Source organism: Lynx canadensis, chromosome A3 (genome assembly GCF_007474595.2).
Source record: "Lynx canadensis isolate LIC74 chromosome A3, mLynCan4.pri.v2, whole genome shotgun sequence".
Lineage (NCBI taxonomy): Eukaryota > Metazoa > Chordata > Mammalia > Carnivora > Felidae > Lynx > Lynx canadensis.
In genome coordinates this window covers 99070177-99093684 of record NC_044305.1, presented here as the reverse complement: position 1 = coordinate 99093684, position 23508 = coordinate 99070177, and the positions used below count along the sequence as shown (strand labels likewise).

The window sequence follows — 23508 nt, the reverse complement described above, 5'->3', positions numbered from 1 at the left end:
AGGGAGAGTGCACATGCACAAGTGGGGGAGGGGCAGAGAGAGAAAGGGAGAGAGAGAATCCCCAGCAGGCTCCACACTGTCTGTGTAGAGCCCCATGTGGGGCTTGAACTCATAAACTGGGAGATCATGACCTGAGCTGAAATCAAGAGTTGGACATTCAACCCACTGAGCCACCAAGACACCCTAATTCTTACCTTTTAATACAATGTATTATTGGACACCCTATAGTACTATACCTTGAAACATGTTCTATAGCATCCTGGAAGAACACCAACTTTACTTCTTTGGGATTTATAAGGTTATAATCGTCAAGATAGTCCTGTAGAACATTTGCGATTTTCTCCATATCAGGCATGTCATTGTAAATCCGATCAGTCTTATCTGCTCCAAACTATAAGATGATTTATGGGAGAGGGACCAAGTTAGATCAATTATGATACAGAAATACACACATTCATAATCTTAGGAGGTAATATTCTTTCACCCATGTTGCTATTTAATCATCTGCATGCATATATATGAATATGTATTATATATTGTATTATATAATGTACATATTAGCAAGGCTTCAAAACCAAGGAAATGGGACTAAGAAACTCAGATTTTCATGGATAACTGAAAATCCATTTCATTTAACTTCAAATGGCACATTGGAATTTCAGCAATCTTTGCTATAAAATCCACACAGGAGCTCAGAAATAGGTTTTCATACTTTCTCACTGTACCTTATTGTGGTTTCATATTTTTGCTCTCAGCCTGTTGATATCAGAAAAGCTAAATGGGCTGAAAATTATGCATGCCAGACTGTTAGGGTTATAAAAAATCATGCCAGAACTACATGTAGTTTTTACCAGTGGTCAATCTCATTAATTAAACCATTGGGAATGAAATTTGGTGTAAACTATAAGGAATTGAGTTCCTGTGTGAGGTCCTGTTTGGACCTGTTGATGACGTCTTTTCTTTGCTGTAGCAACTATCCTGGGGGCATTTTTATTTGGAGCCATTGATTAAAATACTCATAGGTAATGCAAGAAGGGTCCAACTGCTCTTTTCCTATTGCTTTATTCCCCTATTTGATAATTAGATCAGTAGGAACACATAGGAAATATAATCACCACCTGGAAACAAACTTTGGACTTTGTTTTTAAATACATTTAAATAGATCTGTTTCACACAAATTATCTTTTTTATTTGTCAGGGGTTACAGGGTGATGAGGTAATTGCATACTTGTAATAGAAAGACAAGTTGTTCATTTGTTTGAAAGCCTGCTGTATACCTAGCTCTATGCAGGAAGCTGGAGATTTAGAGTGAACAAAACAGACATGGCCCCTGCCCTCTTGAAGACACTAGGGATGTTGCACCCAACAAGAGTCAACTTGGAAAAACAAGATGGTTATCAATGAACACAGGTAGGATGGTTAGATGGAAGGCTTATTGGAGGTGGTTCTAGAGGGTTGGTGTGTACATGTTATTGGGGGTACAAACTGAGGAGGAAGAAAAATTTTGCAATTAATGAGAGCTACCCTGTAATGAAGAGGGCAGCACTGGTAACCTAATTAGCTTCCACTGCTGGAAGCATTTAGGCACAGGCTGAACAGCTACACAGAATACAGTAAGGGGGATTCCAGTCCTGAGTTAAGAAACTAATTCTCTCTTCTTCCTTCCAAATCGAAAACCTGATGGGGCTCTGATTCAAACTATTGCCAAAACGAATGTGACTAGATCAGGAGTCAACAATCTGTTTCTCTAAAGGGCCAGATAATAAATATTTTAGGTTTTGAAGGTCATTATAGCCTTTGTTGCTACTACTGCACTCTGTCTTGTGATGCAAAAGCCACCACATAAAAATATAGTGCACAAATGGACGTGGCTGTGTTCCTATAGAATTTTATTTACAAAAATGGGCAGTGGGATATAGATTTGACCTATGGGCCATAGTTTGCTGACCCTTGGTCCTGATCTTTAATCTTCACAGATGTAGTAAAGTTCTTGCTGAAGATGAAACTGAACTGTAAAATAGTAAATACTTTATAATCTTCAAATGTAGTCAAGTCAACATACTTGCCTTAATAAAGTCTCCAAAGATGATGGGTTTTGTCAAAAAATATTCCAGGCCAATTGCAATTCCAAAATGTTTGTCTATTCAAAAAACAAATCAATTTTTAATATATGATAAGCTTGAATGCAATACTTCAATAAGATATACAGAATAATGTCAGCTGTTACTTTACTTAGAAGGCTTAACTAGTATGAATGAAACTGAGAGAAAGCCATGTTAATACCATAACATTTTAGTTTGGTTGATAATCTCCTGAATTTAAGATTAAGAATATTTAATGTTAATAGACATTTTATTAAATAATAGATATTAAATATGTATTTAATAGGGCACCTTGGTGGCTCAGTCAGTTAAGTGTCTGACTTCAGCTCAGGTAATGATCTCACAGTCTGTGAGTTTGAGCCCTGCGTTGGGCTCTGTGCTGTCAGTTCAGAGCCTGGAGCCTTCTTCGGATTCTGTCTCCCTCTCTCTCTCTGTCCCTCCCCCACTCACACTCTGTATCTCAAAATATGAATAAACATTTAAAAAATTTTAAATATGTATTTAATAAATAAGAGGTACTTTAGAAATATCCTAGCTTCTTACCAGACAAAATGCTGGTTCTCCTAACTTTCCCTTTTCTACTTAGAATTCCCTTTCTGAATTTAAAATATTAACTCTTCCTGAGTTTCAACAAAAGGATTTTTATAGTATTTCATATACTTCTACATATTTGAATCATTGAAGAGGAAAACATTTTTACACATGAATGACTGAAACCCATTTTGCTTTACCTTATCTAAGCTCATTTTAATTTTTCTTTATGGAAATCAAATGGCTTTTCCAGTCCCCCCCACCCCACCCCACCAAAAGAAAAAAAAAGAACAGCTACATAACAAGTGATATTTACTGGCCATTTCTGTCAAAATAGCATGGAAATAGTGCTTATCTTCATTATTAATCAAACGGTCATGGAAGACTCTTTGGCATTCATGGCAAAAGAGTCTAAATATCTGTATTTCTTCTCTTACTGTTCCTGGATCACATTGGAGGATACCTGTTTGTTTAAGAGAAGGGAAAAGGGAAAATTCTACATTTGTGGAATATCTAGTAACAGGTTAATTAACTAGAAAATCCTTAAGTCCAACTTTATCCCCACACCACCAGAAATGGGTGCTTCCCCAATGGGTATACACACATAGAGTAATGGTGATTTCACTTTTTGAAAGCAAAATTGGACACATTATCTGGCAAACCCCTTTTTCTTGTTTTGTGATGTTTCTTTAACTGAACACGTGAAGTGGTCAGACTTCACAGTATAGGCAACGTTCATCTCATTATTACGTTGGGTTGCAACATTTTAAGTGAGAACTGTCACAGCTCTTTAATATACATATATATTCATCCAGGCCGCCCCTGCCCCGCTGCCCCGACCCCTGACCTTTACACTGTTTTTCAGAACACCAATTCCCTCTCTCATTCTCTCCCAATGTTCAGTCCTCACCAAATGCCCTTGGTCCTTCTGGCTTCTACTCAAATTACTCTGAGTACTCCGAGTATTAATATAAATTGTAATTGTAAACATAGTTGTAATAATACCAAGTTACAACAAAAGCAGTGATGTATAGCAATCCTCCAAGTGTTCACTCTATGGGGGACCCTTCACTTCCCACAACACAGTGCCGAGACGGTCAGGGAGCACATTTACTACACGCACAGGTGTAGAGAGCAGACAGGATGAGTCATACAACAAAAGAACAGAATCCCTGAGTAGGCTGGAGAGGATGGGATCCAGTGTCAGAGAGAGTACTGGCATGTGGTCCGAGTAGGGACACGTCAGCCATTGCAGTAGGAGGGAAGGCAGATGCAGGTTGTCTAGGAGAGTTGGAAGATGGGGCAGTCTGGTTTTATTTCTTCTACTGTTTTCAGTGAAATAAGAAGACAGGTCATCAGCTGGGAGCAAGAAATGGAAAGGGATGCTGGTGGTCTGAGGGAAGCCGTGAAGTAGTCAGTCTGGGGTGGGGTTTGGTGGGGACCTTAATAGGGAACATGTAATGAGATTTCTGGGTGTGGCACAGACACTCATGTACATACAATTCTACTGAGAGACTGGGGGTGAATGGAAATGAAGGGAGGGTGCAGGTCAGAGAATGAGGGTTCCATACACTACCTTGTACACATTTGGATAAATCCCTCAAGTTAAAGATGTAATGGGACTTGGCTGGTGTTGGCAGAAGATCAACACTCATTCTGTTATAAATCTCAACTGCAGCCTCTACAATGTTTGATGCGGTTTGCTTTACAGCTGGTGGGAAGTCACTGAGGAAGCCATTTAAGATGGCCTAGAACAAGAAACATAATGTGAGAGGGTTAGAATTTTTTTTTTTATGATGATGCTTTTCCTACTAATAACTAGAAAGTTGGATTCCAATGCAAGGACATATGGGTGATAAAACTCTTCCATTCACTTCAGAGTATGTCCCCTAGAGTGGGCTCACTCCCGTCTTCTGAGATTGGTGATCCCTGAGCCACATTTGTATCTGACCAGAGAACGGACCAAACTTACTCTCCATGTAATTTAGACTTTTGCTTACTGTGTGTCCAGAGGGTCATTGTGGAATGCCCAAACTCATCTGGAAAAAGTCCTCTCTCTGATTTTTATGGGTGAATTACTAAGAGTTCCATAGACTTCGTCCTCATGTATGTTTAAAGTACAACTTACTCATAACAGCACCTCTTCCCCCCTTTAGCGTCCCCAGCATATGGCCCCACCCTGTGATTAGATCAGGAACACAGAAGTCTCCTTGACACTTCCCATTCTCTGTCCCCCCCAGTCAAGCTTGAATACATTTCTTGAATGTCTGCTTCCCTGACATGAGCTCATTCCAGCCCTGACTCTTTCATGGGGACTTCTTCACCCTTTTCTTCTCTCACTGGCCTCTCCATTTCCGCTCCTGTCTCCCTTCAGGCACTGCCTCCCCTCTCCGTCCAGGCTCACTGTACCCTCTTCCCCATTGCTCAGCGTGACCCAGCCACATTGGCCTAACCACCCAGGCTCTCTTCTCTCTCAGGGTCTCCACGAATCTGTCCCCCTTCCACCATCTGCTGCCGCATGGCTCTCTGCTGGCAGGGACTTTTTGATTCTTGTGTTTTCGGTTACTTGTCATCTCTTTAGAGAGGCCTTCCCTGACTCCTCCTGTCAGTGTCTCTTATGGCTCTCTGATCTTCTCATATGTTGCCACAATCTCAAAGTTCTTATTTACTAGCTAGCCTGCTGCCCCCAGGTGCTTGGGACAATCAGAGATTTTTAAATAGATAAGTTCCCATCACTATTAACCTTGGAATTACTCATGGGAGAAGCCACCAGAACGCACACCAATGCTTGTAAGTCAGTCCTTGTGACTTTAGACTTTTGGCTCATATAAGACATATTTTAAAATAAACCCAAGTATTTGTTTCAATGAGCCTCCTTGTTAAACATTAGTTTTAGCAGCTTATGAGGGCTATCTTTTGAGGTACCATCCTTCTGGGACCCCAACATGAGTTTAACATGCTCCATATGGCCCACATTTTGAGTAGGACCATCCCAACATATATAAAATAAAAATGTTACTACACATATTGTATATAAATTATATATTAAAAAATTAAAATTGTAGTCTGTTTATTCTCCATCACACAAATTATATAGTTATAGATAGTATTAATATAATATATATTAGTTCATTCGTCTGTTTATTATCTGGCTCCATCGTGGAAGCTCCGTGAGCACAAGGATGGCATCTGATTTGTTTAAAATGTAACACCAACATCTGGCACATGGGAGCTGCTCAACAAATATTTGTTCGGTGAATGAAATTAAGAACTACTAAACTGATATTCATAAATTACAATTAGCATGTCGTTATAGAGTTTACTGAGGACCAGGGCGTGGTATTCTATTTAATGGTCTGCCTTACATGGCATGTCTAGCAACTTTGAAAACCTTCTACTAAGAATACGCACACAAGACCGAGCCAGAATTCCCACAGTTTGGGGGAAGGACGTTTTGGCCTGAGGACATTGTTAGTACTTCATGGAGTTGATCTTTTTCTTTTTAAGTTTATTTATTTATTTTGAGAGAGGGAGAGAGAGCGAGCATGAGCATGAGTGGGGGAGGGGGAGAGAAAGGGAGGGAGAGAGAATGCCAAGCAGGCCCCACACTCAGTATGGAGCCCAGCCCATGCGGGGCTCTATCTCACCACGGTGAGATCACAACCTGAGATGAAATCAAGAGTCGGATGCTCAACCGACTGAGCCACTCAGGCACCCCGTTCATCATTTTTGATTACTGCTGTTACATCTTTCTAATTAGAAATGACATCTACATCATCAATCTAATTTGTTGTGTGCTGTTTAGTTGACCTTTAGGATATATAGTGATGCACATTTTTTGTGTATAAATTTCCAGTAAGTAAACACGAAGATGTGTATGAATGTGGCTCAAGGATGAGTCAGTCACTCATAAACACACATAATCCAAATCACAGCAAAGCCATCCTTAGTGGTTTGCTTCCTGCATATGTGTGCTGTTTGGCTAACTTGCAAGAAACTCTCCAAGAAAGTACAGCGAAACTACTAATTGTTTTCCAAATAATAGATGGTTGAAAACATTATGTGCATCCTATAAATATACTATACATGTACTATGTAGACTCATCGGCTTCTTTCATACAGTGGAAATAAATCAGTTATTCATGTTGCTAATGACACATTTACTTTAATTTATTGATTTGCTTTTCTTCAGTTCTTGGTGGTCCCCCAAGTTCTTTTTCCTCCTACAGTGACCAAGGACAGGGAAGGTGGGGTATGAGGTCTTGGGCACTGCTTAGATGGGTTGTGATGAATGAACGTAGAGTTTGGGATCCATGGATCTAGAGCAAATTCTTTTCTTCTACAGGTAAAACATCCTGTCTATTCTGACAGTGAGGAGTATAGGCTTCCCCACCTGAATCTAGTCCAACCCAGCGGCCCCGGGATCTCTCAGTTTTGCCACATTTCATTTCCATTTTCGCTCCCAGTTAGTGCAAGTTTTAAATATTCGCCTGTACGTTACAATGAAAGGAAATAGTTCCTGCCTGTTTTCAGCTGGGATGTACTTGCCAGATGATGTCCCTGTGAGTGACACATTTCCCATGGACGTGACAATCCTACAGGGAGAGGGAGGAGGCTGAGGGTTGGGAATCATTTCATTTCCAGGAGGCCAGATTCCACATTTTCCTTCCCATCCAAGAAAGCATTGTAGGATGATTAAGAATGACATTTTTTGTTGGGATAGCCTTGAATTTGCTCTCATTTATTGAAATATGAAAGTATTAGCAAATTCAGTACTTTATCATCAGTCATAGGCTACCTGGGACATACTTCTCTGCTAATCATATCACAAAGTGTGTCAGGATAGTATGTTTGGGAGTCACTCATTTCAAACTTCAAAATATACACACAAGGTTTCAACAAAAGAGGGGGGGATTCAAAAAATTCTTCTAATGCCTGTGTTGGTCCCTGTTACCCACTTCATGTTTTGTTCTACACTTTGTCATAGGAGATAAGCTCCCAGCCTTTCATATTTGAAAGTATTCTACCAAACAAAAGTTTAAAAAAACAAAGTTTTTTGAAATGTGGGGGTTCTTATGTATCATTTTGGCATTAGCTCCTAAACAACTTACTGAAACTACCTCAAATTTTTTAAAAACAATTTCCCATGGATGTAAGCTGTTTCAATATGAAAACCACTTTCCATCTACTAATCGTTGTGTACATGTTGGCTCTGTCCTTTTTCTCCTCGAAGAGGTTCCCATGGGAAGGAGAGGCCAATGCTGGAGAATGCAGTGGCTCACTTACAGCCAGTGTCACTGCCCCTCTTTGGCTTCCAGGTGATTTACAACCAAAGTCAGCTTCTCCAAACCAGTCACCACTCTTATCCCACCTGTATGCCCACATTACCATTTCTTGCCCTGTGACTGCATTTACCCGTGAGTCTTCTGTTCCCAAGATCTGTTCCTCCCTGTCAATTCTGGTCCCCCAAGACTCAGCTCACCATCTTCTCTATGAGCTTTTGCTGGTTGGTGATGGCATGCTGTCTCATGTGTTCTCATCATCCTACTCAAAATAATGTTGCTGAGCACTTACAGGACAGGCACGGTTATATTCCCCCATTTAAAGGATGAGGAGTGGCCCCATGGGAAGTTTGTATAGGTGGAAGAAATATGGGTGGTTGTTTTTGTTGGAGGTGGTCGTGGCAGTGAGGTGATGAATTCTAGATTAGGTGTGTTATGCTTGAGCTCCTTGGGGTATCAGGGACTCTGTTTGATGGGCAAGTGGGCACAGGGACCTGGTGGCCAGCTATGAGGTGGGGGTGGGTGGGTAGTGGGCAAGATCTGGTGACTGCTGGGAGGCAAGGGCCAAAGATACAGCCTTCCTTAAAGGAAGGAGCTGTGCTTTGACAATCTTTCTGCATTCCTAAAACTGTCTCTGAGATCACAGACACAGAAGGCAGTGATGCAAATGCCTGCCAGCTACTGCCCAGTTGCCTCTGGGTTTACCTGCTTTCTGCTCAGGAAAAGGGACATGTGGGCTCCCCAGAAACACAACAGCCTATTTTGACTGTGGGAGTTTTAGAACAAATATATTTTCTTTTTCTCTCTTGCCTAGGTTTAAATTCATATTTACCTGAAAAATCTGTTTCAGACTGTGCTCTGAGGGCGTCGGAAGGCACAGCATGCTGAAGTGTCGGATAAAACGGGGAGTCACAGGGTTGCGGCCACCACCTGGAGGTGCACATGCTGAGACAATCGTTACATCCTGTGTGGGAAGAAATCCACGTGGGTCACCCAGCAAAGAAAGAGATGAGATCTGCCCATGCCAATGGGAGGCCTCAGAACCAACACTTTTTTGAAGACCTACCATATGATAGGATTATGTTATGTTTCCCCACACATTATCTGGCTTCATCCTCACAACAACCTCGGGAGATCACTACTGTCACCCTCATTTTGCAGACGAAAAAGATCAAGACCCTGGGTGGTTAAGTTGTTCAAGGTCACTCAGCTATCACATCTATCTGTATAAACACACCTATGTAAAAATTTAATCTTAAAAAATTGTTAACGAATTGTATCTTGGGTTAAAATATATTCATTTGACAAATATTAAGTATAGTTTATTCTTATTATTTGTGGTAGTTATGTTTGATAAAATCAGTGGAACACTGAATTAAGATACTGATCCATGGCTCCTTTGGGAAAAACAGGGTTATGAGCCTTTGGTCATAACATTTTCAATGGGCCAATACATGATATCGTAATTGCCTCTGGTCTTGACCCCATTAGACCACCCCTCCTCTGCAGCCAAGGAAATCTTTCCATAATATTTCCTCTAGAGACAGAGCACCTCTTAGAGGATAAATCCACATTCCTTGTCATGGCAGCATGGCCCCCTGGGCTGATCTCTGCATCTCCTGCCACTTTGGTGCCCACATTCCACACCACCATGGTGTTCTACACTCCCTGCTTTGAGATGCAAAATGCTCCCTTTCCTTGCTTTGCTGGGAAGGCCTCTCTCATCCTCAGCCTAGTGCCCAGCCCTGCCTCCCTCCAGTCTCTCTCCACTCATCATCCTGCATTATAAATACAAACTACCCCCTGAAGCTGAGCCCTCGGGGAGGTGGGCCTGTCTCACTTGTCCATGAATCTCCTGAATAAAGGGGCAAGAATATAATATAGATTAAATAACTTGAGTCACATATTAAAAACACCAAGTCTATATGTTAGAGGCTGAATTGTGTCCTCCTATTCCCCCTGGCCAATCATATGTTGAAGGCCTAGCCTCTGGTATCTCAGAATGTGACTATATTTGGAGATAGGGTCTTTAATGAGGTAATTAAGTTAAAATGAGGTCATTAGGGTGGGCTCTACTCCAATAGGACTGGTGTCTTTATAAGAAGAGGACATTTGGACACAGACCGACACAGAGGGAAGATCATGAGAAGACACAGAAGATAGCCATCTGCAAGCCAAGGGGAGAAGCCTCAGAAGAAACCAACCCTGTCGACATCTTGGTGTCAGACTTCTGGCCTTTAGAACTGCGAGAAAATAAATTTCTGTTGTTCGAGTCACCCAGTCTGCGGTATTTTGTATGGCAGCCCTGGCAAACAAGTTTTAAACACACAAAGTAATTTAAAACCTAAAGCAACCTGTATGTCTTTCCAAAAGAGTTTGTTTCTGTCATAAAATCCACCAAAATCTTGATACTGCCGAAGTAATTCAATTGGAGGCTGAGAGCCATAGTGGTCCAGTCTGGGCATGTTTAAATCATCAACAAAAATCACAACTTGTTTGTTTCCTGGTGCTCCTGGGGAATAAAATGAATTTAATTTAAGAATTAAGATTTGCCATTGGAAAATGTAAGACAAAGCTTAGGTAAGGCTTTGGACCCAATGAACACCCTGTAGGTCATAATGAGCTCAGTTTGTCTACGTGAGGAGGGCCCCAGCAGGGAGAGGTGGACAGGGCTGGGACACCCACACTGTCAGGTGGGTCCTTGCCCTCACTCCCAGAGGTGCAGGATGATGTCAGCTTTCCAGTCAGGACTGGATCTTTCTCAATACAAGGCACTGCCACTTCCCTCACCAACTGTGTGGCCTGGCATGGGGTGAGGAAGGTCATTTTCTTTTCAGGGCAGGAAACAGAAGCGCTCCAAAGTTCCCTTACCTAATTGCACCACCCTCTACAGGGAAAATGGGGCTGGAAAGCATCATGGTCTCATCAAAGGGAAATCCAGTACAGTGGAGTTTCAGAATGCCATATTTAACTTAAAGAAAATCGATATACATACTGGTAGGAAAAAAAAAAAAGGAGTAATGACTGAGAAAAGAGAACAACTTAAGCAGAGGAGGGGACTCCACCCACTCTGGTATCCAGCACTTGCCAATAATGAAGGAGTCGTGGCAAACTCAGTGCCCCACTCCATCCTCCAGATCCCTGAAGCCAAGAAGCAGGACAGGAGTGGGAAGGGGCTCCAAGAGAATCATTCACAAAAATATGGTCTCCCACTACAGAGATTAGTATTTGTTGCCCTGTGCCTACCAGAGTATGAAAAAGGAAATAGAGAGGAGGCAGTAAAGCAGCTGGTATCCCCACAGCTTGGCACAGCAGGGCCCATTAGATAACAGACAATGTGGAAGGCAGCTGGGCTTGGCTAGTACTCCACCCAGGAGGGCTGTGGGCCAGCCAAGTGGACCCAGTACCAAGGACTGCAGATATATGGCTGGAGGGTGGGACTGAGTGGGGCTAAGACCTTGATTGCCAACATCAGGGGACTTTCCAATTGGGAGGCCAATCCCTGACCTGTACACATCTTGTTGGGGAGTCCCTCGCAGAGCCTGCTTCTAGAAGCCTACCACACAGACCGCACTGACAGTCATTCAGCACCAGCAAGAGAGGTAGGGACGATCCACACAGAGGCTCATCTAAATGCCAGTTAGGGAGAACACTTGTCCTTTCCTCTCCTCCTCCCATCCCAACACACCAGAGCCTCCTACAGAGAGGGCCAGAAAGGGCAAAAGGGCATCCCATGCCCCTCTCTACCTCCAGCACCATGAGCCACAAACCAGGTCTACAACAGAGGAGAGGAACAGCTTAAAATTGGGTTTGGGATCAGAGCTTTACATGAGACCTGATTCAAAATAGCTGCAACTGACCAGAGAGGTATACTATTTATCTAAGCAGTTAATATGGGATCGTGAGGGAGATCCCACAAAGCCTGGCTGAAAGCACTGGCTAAAGAAGAAGCGTAGACAGTTTCATGCCAATTCCTTGCTCAGTTCAGGTAACTCAATGCACCAGATACAAAGCAGTTGTTTGTTGGTTTGTTTTAAATAAAGGGAAATCCATGCAGGTTTGACAGTAGAGCATGCATGGAGAGGGAGAGCCACAGACTGAAGGTATTCTGAGTTGAAGGTGATGATAGAAATAAACTCCTTACTCACTAAACAGTAAGATATATGGATATATGGCACAGGAAAGAATGTCGTTAATAGAATCACCTTTATAAATACATTAAACAAAGAAAATATGCATTTGTAATTTTATTACCCATTTTGTTTTTGTTATTAGTTTAATAAATAATTTGTGTAAGACAAATAAAACTGGCTAACACTTACCTAGTATATTTTTTCTTTTCCTTTCCAGTTTTGACTCAATGATCTCTTGTGTTCTTGCAGATGAAGTTTGAGCAGAAAAGTTTAGATAAACAGGAACATAGGCAGCTGATTCTTGAATTCGATTCAACAATCCTTTTGCAATGACAGACTTTAAATTTAAAAATACGTTAACTGATTTCATATTCAATATACCTTTCAATTGTCTACATCAGTAACAATCCAGTACAATGAGTAAGAAACAGGATAAAAGGAGATAGGTCAAAGCCAGATCAAAATGTCTGCTTTCTTCTTCTTGGAGATTCCATTTAATTATATTTATCAGAGCCGAAGAAATATTTTAATCAGCAATCTTAGCAAAAGTTTTAATTTTAGTTTTATACCAGAATCCACCTTGGTTCCTATCCAAGTCTCAATTTGATAGCACAAGTCACAGAAGAACCCAAATTTCTTCTAGAAATAATTTAGAAGGTCGCCAGTGAATTTCTGTTTATGTGGACCCACCCCTGAAACCCAAAAGACCAAACCATCAACATTTCCTGCTAGAGTCCACTTTTTCCAAACCCCATTGTTGTGCCAGGTAGAAGTCAATGGGCAGGAGGGGAAAGACTCACCTTTATCAATAGTCTGCTCAGGATGCAAACTGTTCTCACCAATTCCCACCCTAATCTTTGTAGTGACAGCCCCAGAAATTCCAAGGGATACAACATAAAATCCCCCAAACCCACAATATTGGTCCTTAGGGTCTTCTGGTTTATGTGTTATCTACACCAAGGATTTATTCAGAAACTGGCAGACCTTGGAGTAATTCCCAAGATAGATACAGATTCAGCATAGTTACATTCTTCCTGAAAAATGATCAAAATTCAAAAGAATTTCCTCTGAAAAATAATATGTTATTTCTGGGGCTTACAATTCTAAGTCCACCACACCCTCATTTTTGGACAGACCTTGTTTCAGGTAGGTTTCCTACCTTGCCAACTCCAGTTATTCCAGTAAACAGCACTGAATGCCTGACTGCCAGTAGTTTTTCCATTAGATATCCAAAGCGCACCGTGTCAGTTGTGGGGACTAGCATTTCAAAAAAAGGAACATCTCGGCTGTACTTAAAGGTGGGTATGATTCGTTCCCAGGGATCCAGTCGTTTGGTGTCGAAGTCCATATGAATGCTCCACAGATCACCAGAACTGGGAAGCTAGAGCATAAAATTAAGCACCACTTTCAATAGGATTGATACGCAGCAATAGAAAAATTCACACATAAACAAAGGCAGTCATGGAATATGAATCTATTTGGGTTTTTTTTCCCTCTGTAGAGAAGTGGTTGTTTAGGTATCAGAGTCAAATACTTTAAACACAACCATGCAACACAACGCATAAAAAAAATCTGATAGATTGATTATACTAAAACCTTAGATTAGAATTGTATGGAACTAGAGAGTGTTATGCTAAGTGAAATAAGTCATACAGAGAAGGATAGACACCATATATTTTCACTCTTATGTGGATCCTGAGAAACTTAACAGAAGACCATGGGGGAGGGGAAGGAAAAAAAAAGTTAGAGAGGGAGGGAGCCAAACCATAAAAGACTCTTAAAAACTGAGAACAAACTGAGGGTTGATGGGGGGTGGGAGGGAGAGGGGGGGTGGGTGATGGGTATTGAGGAGGGCACCTGTTGGGATGAGCACTGGGTGTTGTATGGAAACCAATTTGACAATAAATTTCATATTTAAATAAATATATAAATAAATAGAATTGTAAAGCATTTTCAATTCAAGTCAACATTCAGGGGCTTACTCCTTGCTGACTAATGTGCTTGGGGAGATGGAGGTGAGTGCTGAATGAGAGCCTCTGCCCTCAATGACCTTGAAATTCATATGGGGGACAAAAGCATATCAGTTAATATCACAGAGAAGTGGGGTTCTAATGGAGTTAGTACACTTACAAAGGCAGGACAACTCATGTCTACTTGCAGGGAGTTGTGGTGGTGGCTAGAGATTCAGGAAAGCTTCCAAGGGGTGGTGATGTTATAGTTCAGACTTGAAGGAAAAGCAGGAGCCCACAGGCAAGGAAGGAATGAGATGGGGAAGGGGGGTGAAGACAAGGCTAAAGGCATGGAAAGTGCCATGCATGCTGGGAAATACAAGAGCAGTATGTACAGTGAGAGATGAATATGAAAACACAAGCAGGGGCCAGGTTATGAAAAGCCTCACTTTTCAAAGCAAAGTGCATGGAGCAAGAATTTAGGCAACGATTCTAAGCAGGTGGGTGACATGATTAGATTGCATTTCAGAATGCTCATTCTGGCAGCTGTACAAAGAAGCTGTGTTTCAAGCTCATTTGACAGCAACTCTTAATAAGAAATCCATTTTACATGGTGACCTAGTACATTCACAATTATGTGTCTACAAATATGTATAAACTTTACCCCTACTATCTGCAATTCACTTTGGGGACAGCATGTGTGTGCATGTGAGCAGGGGATGGGTGGAGAGAGAGAGAGAGAAAGAGAGAGAGAGAGAGAGAGGACATTCCAAGCAGGCTCCACACTGTCAGTGAGGAGCTGGCTGTGGTGCTCAAACTCAGCAACCTCGAGATCATGACCTGAGCTGAAACCAGGAGATGGATGCTTAACTGACTGAGCCATCCAGGCACCCCTACTTTATTTTCTATTTTATTCTATTTTTAAAAAACATTTAAGGTGTATTATTTTGTCTGATTTTACAAGGCCAGTTTAAGGTGTTCTTGATATGTAAATATCAATGTAACTACCCTTGAATCATGATGTAGAACACATCCAGAACCTCAGAAAGCTTCTTTCTTCCCCTTCCCCATCAATACCAGCCACACCTCCATCCTCCTCTGAGATAAGTCACTGGTCTACCTGTCTGGTGTTATTTGTCTACCCTTGTGCTAAAACCATAGTCTCTTTGATCACTTGCATTAGCCCCAGAAACAGAATGGGGCCTACCATGTAACAGATTTTCAATAAACATTTGTTGAAATGAATACTGAATGCTTGTTTTGCACCTTCTCTTACTGCCCTCTGATGATCCCAGATCTTTTCCCTTGACCCAGAGGGGTCTGTCTGTACCAAATTCCCAGATGTCCTTAATAATCTTATCCAATTATGATACAATCATCTTGAGGATCCAGGAGGGTTTCATATCTACTAAAAGGTCCTAATCCATAGGGCTCAGATTCTTATGGATTTTTTTCTTTTGGTAACTTTTAACTTTTATATAATTTAAAACTTACAGAATAGTTAAAAGAATAGTGCAAAGGACTCCATATATTCTTTATCTATATTAATTGTTTACATTTAGCCTCATTTGCTTTATTATTGTATTTTTCTACTCTTTGAGAGTTAATTGTGTACACTATTCCACCTTATCCTAAATAACTGAGTGTGTATTTCCTAAAGAACAAGAATATTGTCTTATATAATCACAGTAAAATGATCAAAATCAGGAAATTGAATAGCGATATGTTATTATCCAATTTGCATTCCATACTCAAATATTTCCAGTGGTTTTTTTTTTTTTTTTAAGAGAGAGAGAGAGCATGCCGATGGAGAGAGGGGTAGAAGAAAACAGAGAGAATCCTAAGCAGGTTCCATTCTCGGTGCAGACCCCAATGCAGGGCTTGATCCCATGACTCTGGGATGATGACCTAAGCCAAAATCAAGAATTGGACACTCAACCTACTGAGCCACCCAGGCGCCCCTGCCAGTGTTTTTAATAATGTCACTTGCAGCTATATTTTCCCCAGTCTAGGATCCAATACAGGATAATGCATTGTATTTAGTTATATCTCTTTAGTCTCTTCATCTGGAAAATTTCCTCAGCTTTCTTTGTCTCCCATGATGGACATTTTTGGAGAATATAGGCCAGTTTATTTTACAGAATGGTCCTCCATTTAGGCATTCCAGATGTATTCCCATCATTACATTTAGGTCATGCATGTTTGAAAGGAATACTTCAGAACTGAGGTTGTGTCCTTCTCAGTGCACTATGCCAGAAGGCACAGTTTTGTCCTAATACTGATGTTAAATTGATTTCTTAGTTAAGGTCGTGTTTGCAAGGTTTTTTTTTGTTTTTTTTTTTTTTTTTACTGTAACAATACTATTTCTGTCTTTGCAATTAATCAGATGATTTGTAGGAGATAATTTGAAACTATGTAAGTATTGTTTCTCATCAAACCTTCACCCACTAGGTTTGGCATCCATTGATGATTCCTGCCTAAATCAATTATTGCTATGACAGTTACAAAGTTATGATGTTCTAACTCCATCACTTCTTCTATGCAGATTACTTGGTATTCTTCTGTGAGATGGAGCTCTTCCTTCTCCCCCTTTATTTATTTATTCATGTATATTTTTATTTTGAGTATGGACTCACAGGTTTTTATTTCATGCAAAGACTTGTAATCCCATACCATTATTTATTTTGATGCTCAAATCTGCCCAGATTTGGCCAGTGGTAGCCCTTCATGAACTGGCCCCTGCGTTGACATCATTCTCTGAGAACTTCTTTCCTATCTGACATAAGAAGATGTTCTAGGCTCATTCTGTACATCCTTTGTTCCAGTGGCTGGAATCAGCTATTTCATTAAGGAGCCTTGGTTTCCTTTCATGGAGAGCACTATTTAGAAATTAGCATACCTATGCTAATTGCTCTTGAGGTGTCCTTGCTTCTAGTTCCTCTTAGCACACAGAACTAGGCAATTTATGTATGTATGAATATATGTATTAATTTTCATATATATATATATATATATATATATATATTCCATGAAAACCATTACTTACAATTACAGTTGGAATTCTTGGAATTGCAAGAACACAGGTGCCTTCTAATCTTTCCCCTTCCATATTTGTAAATCCCTTTCTAACAGTGAGAAACCTGGTTGGCATTATCCTCAATATATTTATTCATCTGCTCAATCTTAGGATGTACAGAAAGCAATTTCTGAATTGTCAAACCATAACACTGTGAAGAATAAGTGTACTAACTAGAATTCAATATATTGTTTATAGTAGGGAGTTTTTATATAATTTTTTTGAGAGAGAGAGAGAGAGAGCACGAGTGGGAGAGGGGCAGAGAGAGGGAGAGAGAGAATCCCAAGCAGGCTCTGTCAGCACAGAACCTGATGCAGGGCTCAAATCCATGAACTGTGAGATCATGACCTGAGCTGACACCAAGAGTCAGGTGCTTAAACAACTGAGCCACCCAGGTGCCCCTGCTTTTATACCTTACTTTCTTCATATGGCTGGGAGAGAATTATTAAAAATTTTAATACAATAAATGCTATCTATGGTTTTAAAAAGGTAATAATTTTAGAAACCCTTATAGTGAAGGATTTTTATATTTGCAGTAGAACTAAGTCTTTTAAATTCTAGTCTTGAAATTTAATTGTAATGGTTCAGTTATTATTTTAAAATTAAATGTATTTAGCTCTTACCCTGGCATCAGGATTATCATCAAATTGTGTTCTAATAAATGTATCAAAGGAATCCCAGTAGTTTTCAGTTAGATTTCCACCCAAAGACCATAAATAACAGAATATAAAAGTCTGACATAGTACTGTATTCAGTTTTATTTGTTCCTGAAAGAATAAAGAGAAAGAATTTTAGTATTTTACTTGTTCACATAAAAAGAATCCTTAAACTGCAAAGTCTAAAGATTGTTTTCTTTTGCTTAGACTCATGCATTTAAAAAAAGGGCATAGTATATGTTTCTTATAGTTGACTCAACAGTTCAAAGAGCAACGTTTTATAGTAGTGCATATTTAAATACTCTGATGAAAACACGAATGATAAGGAATATGTAGAAAAAAGCTCAAATAGGTCTTTCAACTATTATAACTTTGTTTATACCTGCATGAAGGTATTTAAACAGCTGCTAGACAGACACATATACCAGGAATGCATTGTAGAGTATGTTGTAGACTGTAAGGAATTTAAACATTGAGTAGAAGAATAAACTATAGGTTTTTTGATATTCCTTGCAACTTAGAGATTCTATGAATCTATTCACAATCATTACTTGACTGAAAAATTAACTTGAAAATCAAATGATCATTTTATAGAAAATTTAGAGTTGTTTATTTGCAAAGCATCTATATAACAATTTCATTTTCATAGCTATATAGCATTGAGGAAACCTTTCGTACCATTGTCAAATTAACTCCATCTTTCCCAAATATCAAAGACTCCAATAAGCAACAGAGTGTAGTAACTTTGCTGATGTCCACTTGTGGGATTGCTTGGCTGCATTTTTTATTGACAAAATATAAACCATCATCAACATAACGTTGGAAAAGGTTCAATATGTATTCTTGGGTTTCCTCATTTAGCTGAAAATCATAAAAACAAATGCTTCAGTAAGACTCAATGAAATACATAATTAAGTTTAGAAATGGGTTAGTTTAAATCTGTGTATTGTAATATATTCTGTGACTTTTAATATTTATTATTTATTTATTTTTAAAAGTTTATTTGTTTTGAGAGAGAGAGAGCATGAACCTGTGATTGAGTGTGTAAGTGGGGGAGGGGCAGAGATAGAGGGAGAGAGAGAATCCCAAGCAGGCTCGATGCTGTCACTGGGTAGCCTGACTTGGGGCTTGATGCAGGGCTCAGTCTCACAGACCAGGAGATCATGATCAGAGCCATCTGAAATCAAGATTCGGACACTTAACTGACTGAGCTACCCAGGCACCCCTATTCTGTGACTTTAGGTTAAAGGGTATAAACATAACAAGATATGAAACAAATTGAAATTTTAAGAAAACCTTCTATAATTTGGAAGAGACATGGGGGAGATTCTGGGTAGTGGACAATATCCTACATCTTGATCTGGTAATGAGTACACAGGTGTTTATTTTATAGTCATTTGTTAATTGTCAACATAGATTTCAAGCAGCCTTATAATTAGGAACAATAAAAAACAAGAAGCAAAAAACAGCAATTTAAATATCTACGAAAAGAGAGGGAATAATTCCCAAAGATTTGAAAAGAATGCAATCCCTCTCACCATTCCTATTCAACATTGTACTATAAGTCTTAGCTAATGCAGTAGGACAATACAAAGAATAAAGAGTACACAGATTGAGAAGGCAGAAAAAAAAAGTCTTTGTTCACAGATGACTGGTCTATGTAGACAATACCAAAGAATTGACAAAAAACTCCTGGAACTAACAAGCTGTTATAGCAAGGTTGCAGGATACAGGGTTAATATACGAAAGTCAATTGCTTTCCTATATACCAGCAATAAATGAGTAGAATTTGAAATAGAAAATATAACACCATTTATATTAGCACAAAAAATGAAATACTCATGTATAATTCTAACAAACTATGTGCAAGAGCTAAATAAGGAAAACTACAAGACTCTGATGAAAGAAACCAGAGATGATCTAAGTAAATGGAAAGATATTCAATGTGTATGGATAGGAAGATCCAGCATTATTTAGATGTCAGCACTCCCTAACTTGATCTATAGGTTCAATGTAGTTTGAATCAAAATACCAGCAAGTTAATTTGTGTATATGCACAAATTGATTATAAAGTTTATATGGAGAGGCAAAATACCCAAAATAGCACAATGTTAAAGAATAAAGTTGGAAGAATGACACTATCTAACTTCAAGACTTACTATAAAGCTACAGTAATTAAGACAGCATGGTATTGGCAAAAGCATAGACACATAGATCAATGAAACAGAACAGAGAATCCAGAGATAGACCCATACAAATACAGTCAACTGATCTATGACAAAGAAACAAAGGCAATCCATTGGAGAAGGTGCACCTCTGTTTCATTTTCATTCATTTTCAACAAATGGTACTGGAAAAACTGGACATCCATATGCAAAAAAAAATATGAACGTAGACACTGATATTACACCTTTCACAAAAATTAACTCAGAATGGATCACAGACCTAAATGTAAAAAGCAAAACTAAAAAAACTTCTGGAAGATAACAGATGAGAAAATCTAGGTGACCTTAGGTTCGGAAATGGTTTTCAGATTCAATGCCAAAAGCACAATCAATGAAAGAAAATTTGCTAAGTTAATTTTAAAATTAAAAACTTGTGTTCTGTGAAAGGTTATTAAGAGAATGAAAAGACAAGCCAAGCTGGGAGACAATTTTTACAAAACACATAACTGACAAAGAACTTGTATCCAAAAAATTACAAAGAACTTGTGACACTCAAAAATAGGAAACAACCCAATAAAAAATGAGCAGGATTTGAACAGGCACCTTACCAAAGCAGATATACAGATGGCAAATAAGCATATGAAAAGGCATTCATGATCACATGAAATGCACATTAATGCATGTTAAAACAAGGAGACATACTTATTAGAATAGCAAAAATCGAAAACATCAACAACACTAACTGCTGGTGAGGATGTGCAGCAAGAATTCTCATTCATTGCTGGTGGGAATGCAAAATGGTACAGCAATTTGGAAGACAAACTGGCAGTTTCTTACAAAGCTAAATAAAATTTTACCATACGATCCAGCAATCACACTCCTAGGTATTTTACCCAAATGAGTTGAAAACTTAAGTCTATATAAAAACTTGCACATGGGTGTGTCCAGGAGCTTTCTTCATAATTGCCAAAACCTGGAAGCAATCAAAATGTCTTCAGTAGTTGAATGGATAAACTTGGTAAATCCACATAATGGAAAATATTCCATTCAGAACCATTCCATTCAGAGCCAAAAAGAAATGAGCTATCAAGTCACAGAAAGACATGGAAAAAACTTAAATGCAAATTATTAAGTGAAAGAAGTGAATTTGAAAAAACCACATACTATATGATCCCAATGACATCACATTGGAAAAGGCAAAATATGGAGCAGTAGGGAGGGGGTATGGATGGATAAATATATGGAGCACAGGTTTTAAGTCAGTGGAACTATTATGTATAATACTATAAGGGTGGATACATGACATTACGCATTCATCAAAACCCACACAATTGTACAACACATTTGTAGAACACATTCATACATGAATCCTAATGTGAACTATGCACTTCAGTTAATAATAATGTATCAATATTGTTTCATCAGTTTTGACAAATCACTTTCAACAAATGTACCACACAAATGCAAGATGTTAACAGGAAAAACTATGTTTGGAGGAGAGGGAATATATCAGGACTCTCTGTACTTTCTGTTAAACTTTTGTATAAACCTAAAAGTACCCTAAATAATACATTCTATTAATTTAAAAAGAAAAGTAAATTTGGGAAGGTTTAAAACCTTACAGTAGTACATGATACATGCTCAATTCTTTTTTTTTTCAATATATGAAGTTTATTGTCAAATTGGTTTCCATACAACACCCAGTGCTCATCCCAAAAGGTGCCCTCCTCAATACCCATCACCCACCCGCCCCTCCCTCCCACCCCCCATCAACCCTCAGTTTGTTCTCAGTTTTTTTTTTTTTTTTCAACGTTTTTATTTATTTTTGGGACAGAGAGAGACAGAGCATGAACGGGGGAGGGGCAGAGAGAGAGGGAGACACAGAATCGGAAACAGGCTCCAGGCTCTGAGCCATCAGCCCAGAGCCCGACGCGGGGCTCGAACTCACGGACCGCGAGATCGTGACCTGGCTGAAGTCGGAGGCTTAACCGACTGCGCCACCCAGGCGCCCCTGTTCTCAGTTTTTAAGAGTCTCTTATGCTTTGGCTCTCTCCCACTCTAACCTCTTTTTTTTTTTCTTCCCCTCCCCCATGGGTTCCTGTTAAGTTTCTCAGGATCCACATAAGAGTGAAACCATAAGATACCATATGGTTTCACTCTTATGTGGATCCTGAGAAACTTAACATTCTCAATTCTGAAAATTATTTTCTTTAATAATGTACTCTGAAACTAGAACACATCATTGTTAAAATGTTGATGCCTAAGAATGAAAAAACCAATATTTTTCTAATTCATCTTTGGAGGGGAGAAGCAGAAAGAAGATGGCTTTCTTGGAGGGGGGGTGTGGGATAGGACACAACATTGCAAAAGACCCCTTGTTAAGCTAAGTCAAAGAAAACTCCTATTTTAGAAGGGCGAAGGTGCAGAAGATGATATAGAACTGAATTGTTCCATATAACAACTAAAAGCTTTCCCTCACTTTGGGTGGAATGTTTCCTCTGAGGTTAAAACACATCTTGGGTCACAGACCTAAGACTGGGTGGGAGGTAAACTGGTTTTCTTTTCTCTCAGTGGTGTTAGGGTCTTCTACAATCTAAATACAATGACAGAGCCTGGACCGAAATGTTCTTTTTCTTCATTGTGATTCCCTCTCACTATCCCCAGCCTTCTGCAAAATCTTTTTTAATGCGGCAGCCTGTTCTGTGTTTGGGGGACTCAGGGAAGCAGTTTGTGCTTGTACTGGAGAGGAACCAACCTGGGGAGGATCCAGGCAGAGTGGGCAGGAATCGGAGCGGCTAGGTAGCCTGGTGGGCTGAGCTTACAAATAATGGGGACAGATTTGGGGAGGATATAAACATTTCTGGAAGATCCCAAGAATTCTTAGGGAGAGGCACTAGGTACAATGCTGGAATTCTCTCCACAAAGTACATGAGGTCTTTCTTAACTTACTGAAATTTGGGCAAGCAAGAGCCTCCATCCTGACAGATGGATGTGTTGTGGAGTATCTGGTTGCACTTACTTTTTTAGAAATATTCTTCATCCATGTTTTAACATAAGGCATCCATTTCAGTTCTTCAGGATCCACAAACACCATTCCACATCGACTGACTGTTGCAGGAGAGGCAACTCTTAGGTCTTGCACCTAAAATTGAAGGGAATTGAACAAAAAAAATAGCTAATATAATACTTCCTTATTTTTCCATTTTCAATGTTAATGAGTCACATGTTTAAAGTTAACACTGAAAGGCTTTATATAGAAGAGAGTGTAATCAGAAACGGAGAAGGAAAAGTTAAGTGAAGCATTAGGTGAAAAAAAAAAACCCACACAAATATAAGAGGATAATGTCAAATCCTTATGGGAAGGTATAGGTATTTCTTTTTCCTCCTTTGCTTTACTCTTTTCTCCATTTTCATTCTTGTATCTCATACCTAGCTGAACATAGGACATAGTAGGCATTCAACCCATGTTTGATGAATGAATACAGCAGGAGTGGTATCTTCAGAATATTTTATAGCCGTACTTGGTCCACATTCCTTTTCCAATCCCTTCACTAAACATTCACACCGCAGAGGGGTAATTTTTCATAGTAAATGTAACTATTTTTTTTTGCTTA

At 39.5% G+C, this 23508-nt stretch overlaps 1 protein-coding gene across 1 annotated transcript in view; it reads right to left on the bottom strand.

Moving 5' to 3' along the window:
• The window catches only part of DNAH6 (dynein axonemal heavy chain 6), a 222450-nt gene that overhangs the window by 95965 nt on the left and 102977 nt on the right, over positions 1-23508 (bottom strand). The window contains exons 35-45 of the mRNA XM_030310984.1: positions 22914-23036; positions 18408-18590; positions 17697-17840; positions 13208-13429; positions 12238-12385; positions 10270-10427; positions 8748-8879; positions 4210-4381; positions 2950-3096; positions 2067-2140; positions 237-391 (exon numbers count right to left, since the gene is read on the bottom strand). Coding sequence (XP_030166844.1) covers positions 237-391; positions 2067-2140; positions 2950-3096; positions 4210-4381; positions 8748-8879; positions 10270-10427; positions 12238-12385; positions 13208-13429; positions 17697-17840; positions 18408-18590; positions 22914-23036 — 1658 coding nt within the window. The remainder of the gene's footprint in view (positions 1-236; positions 392-2066; positions 2141-2949; positions 3097-4209; positions 4382-8747; positions 8880-10269; positions 10428-12237; positions 12386-13207; positions 13430-17696; positions 17841-18407; positions 18591-22913; positions 23037-23508) is intronic.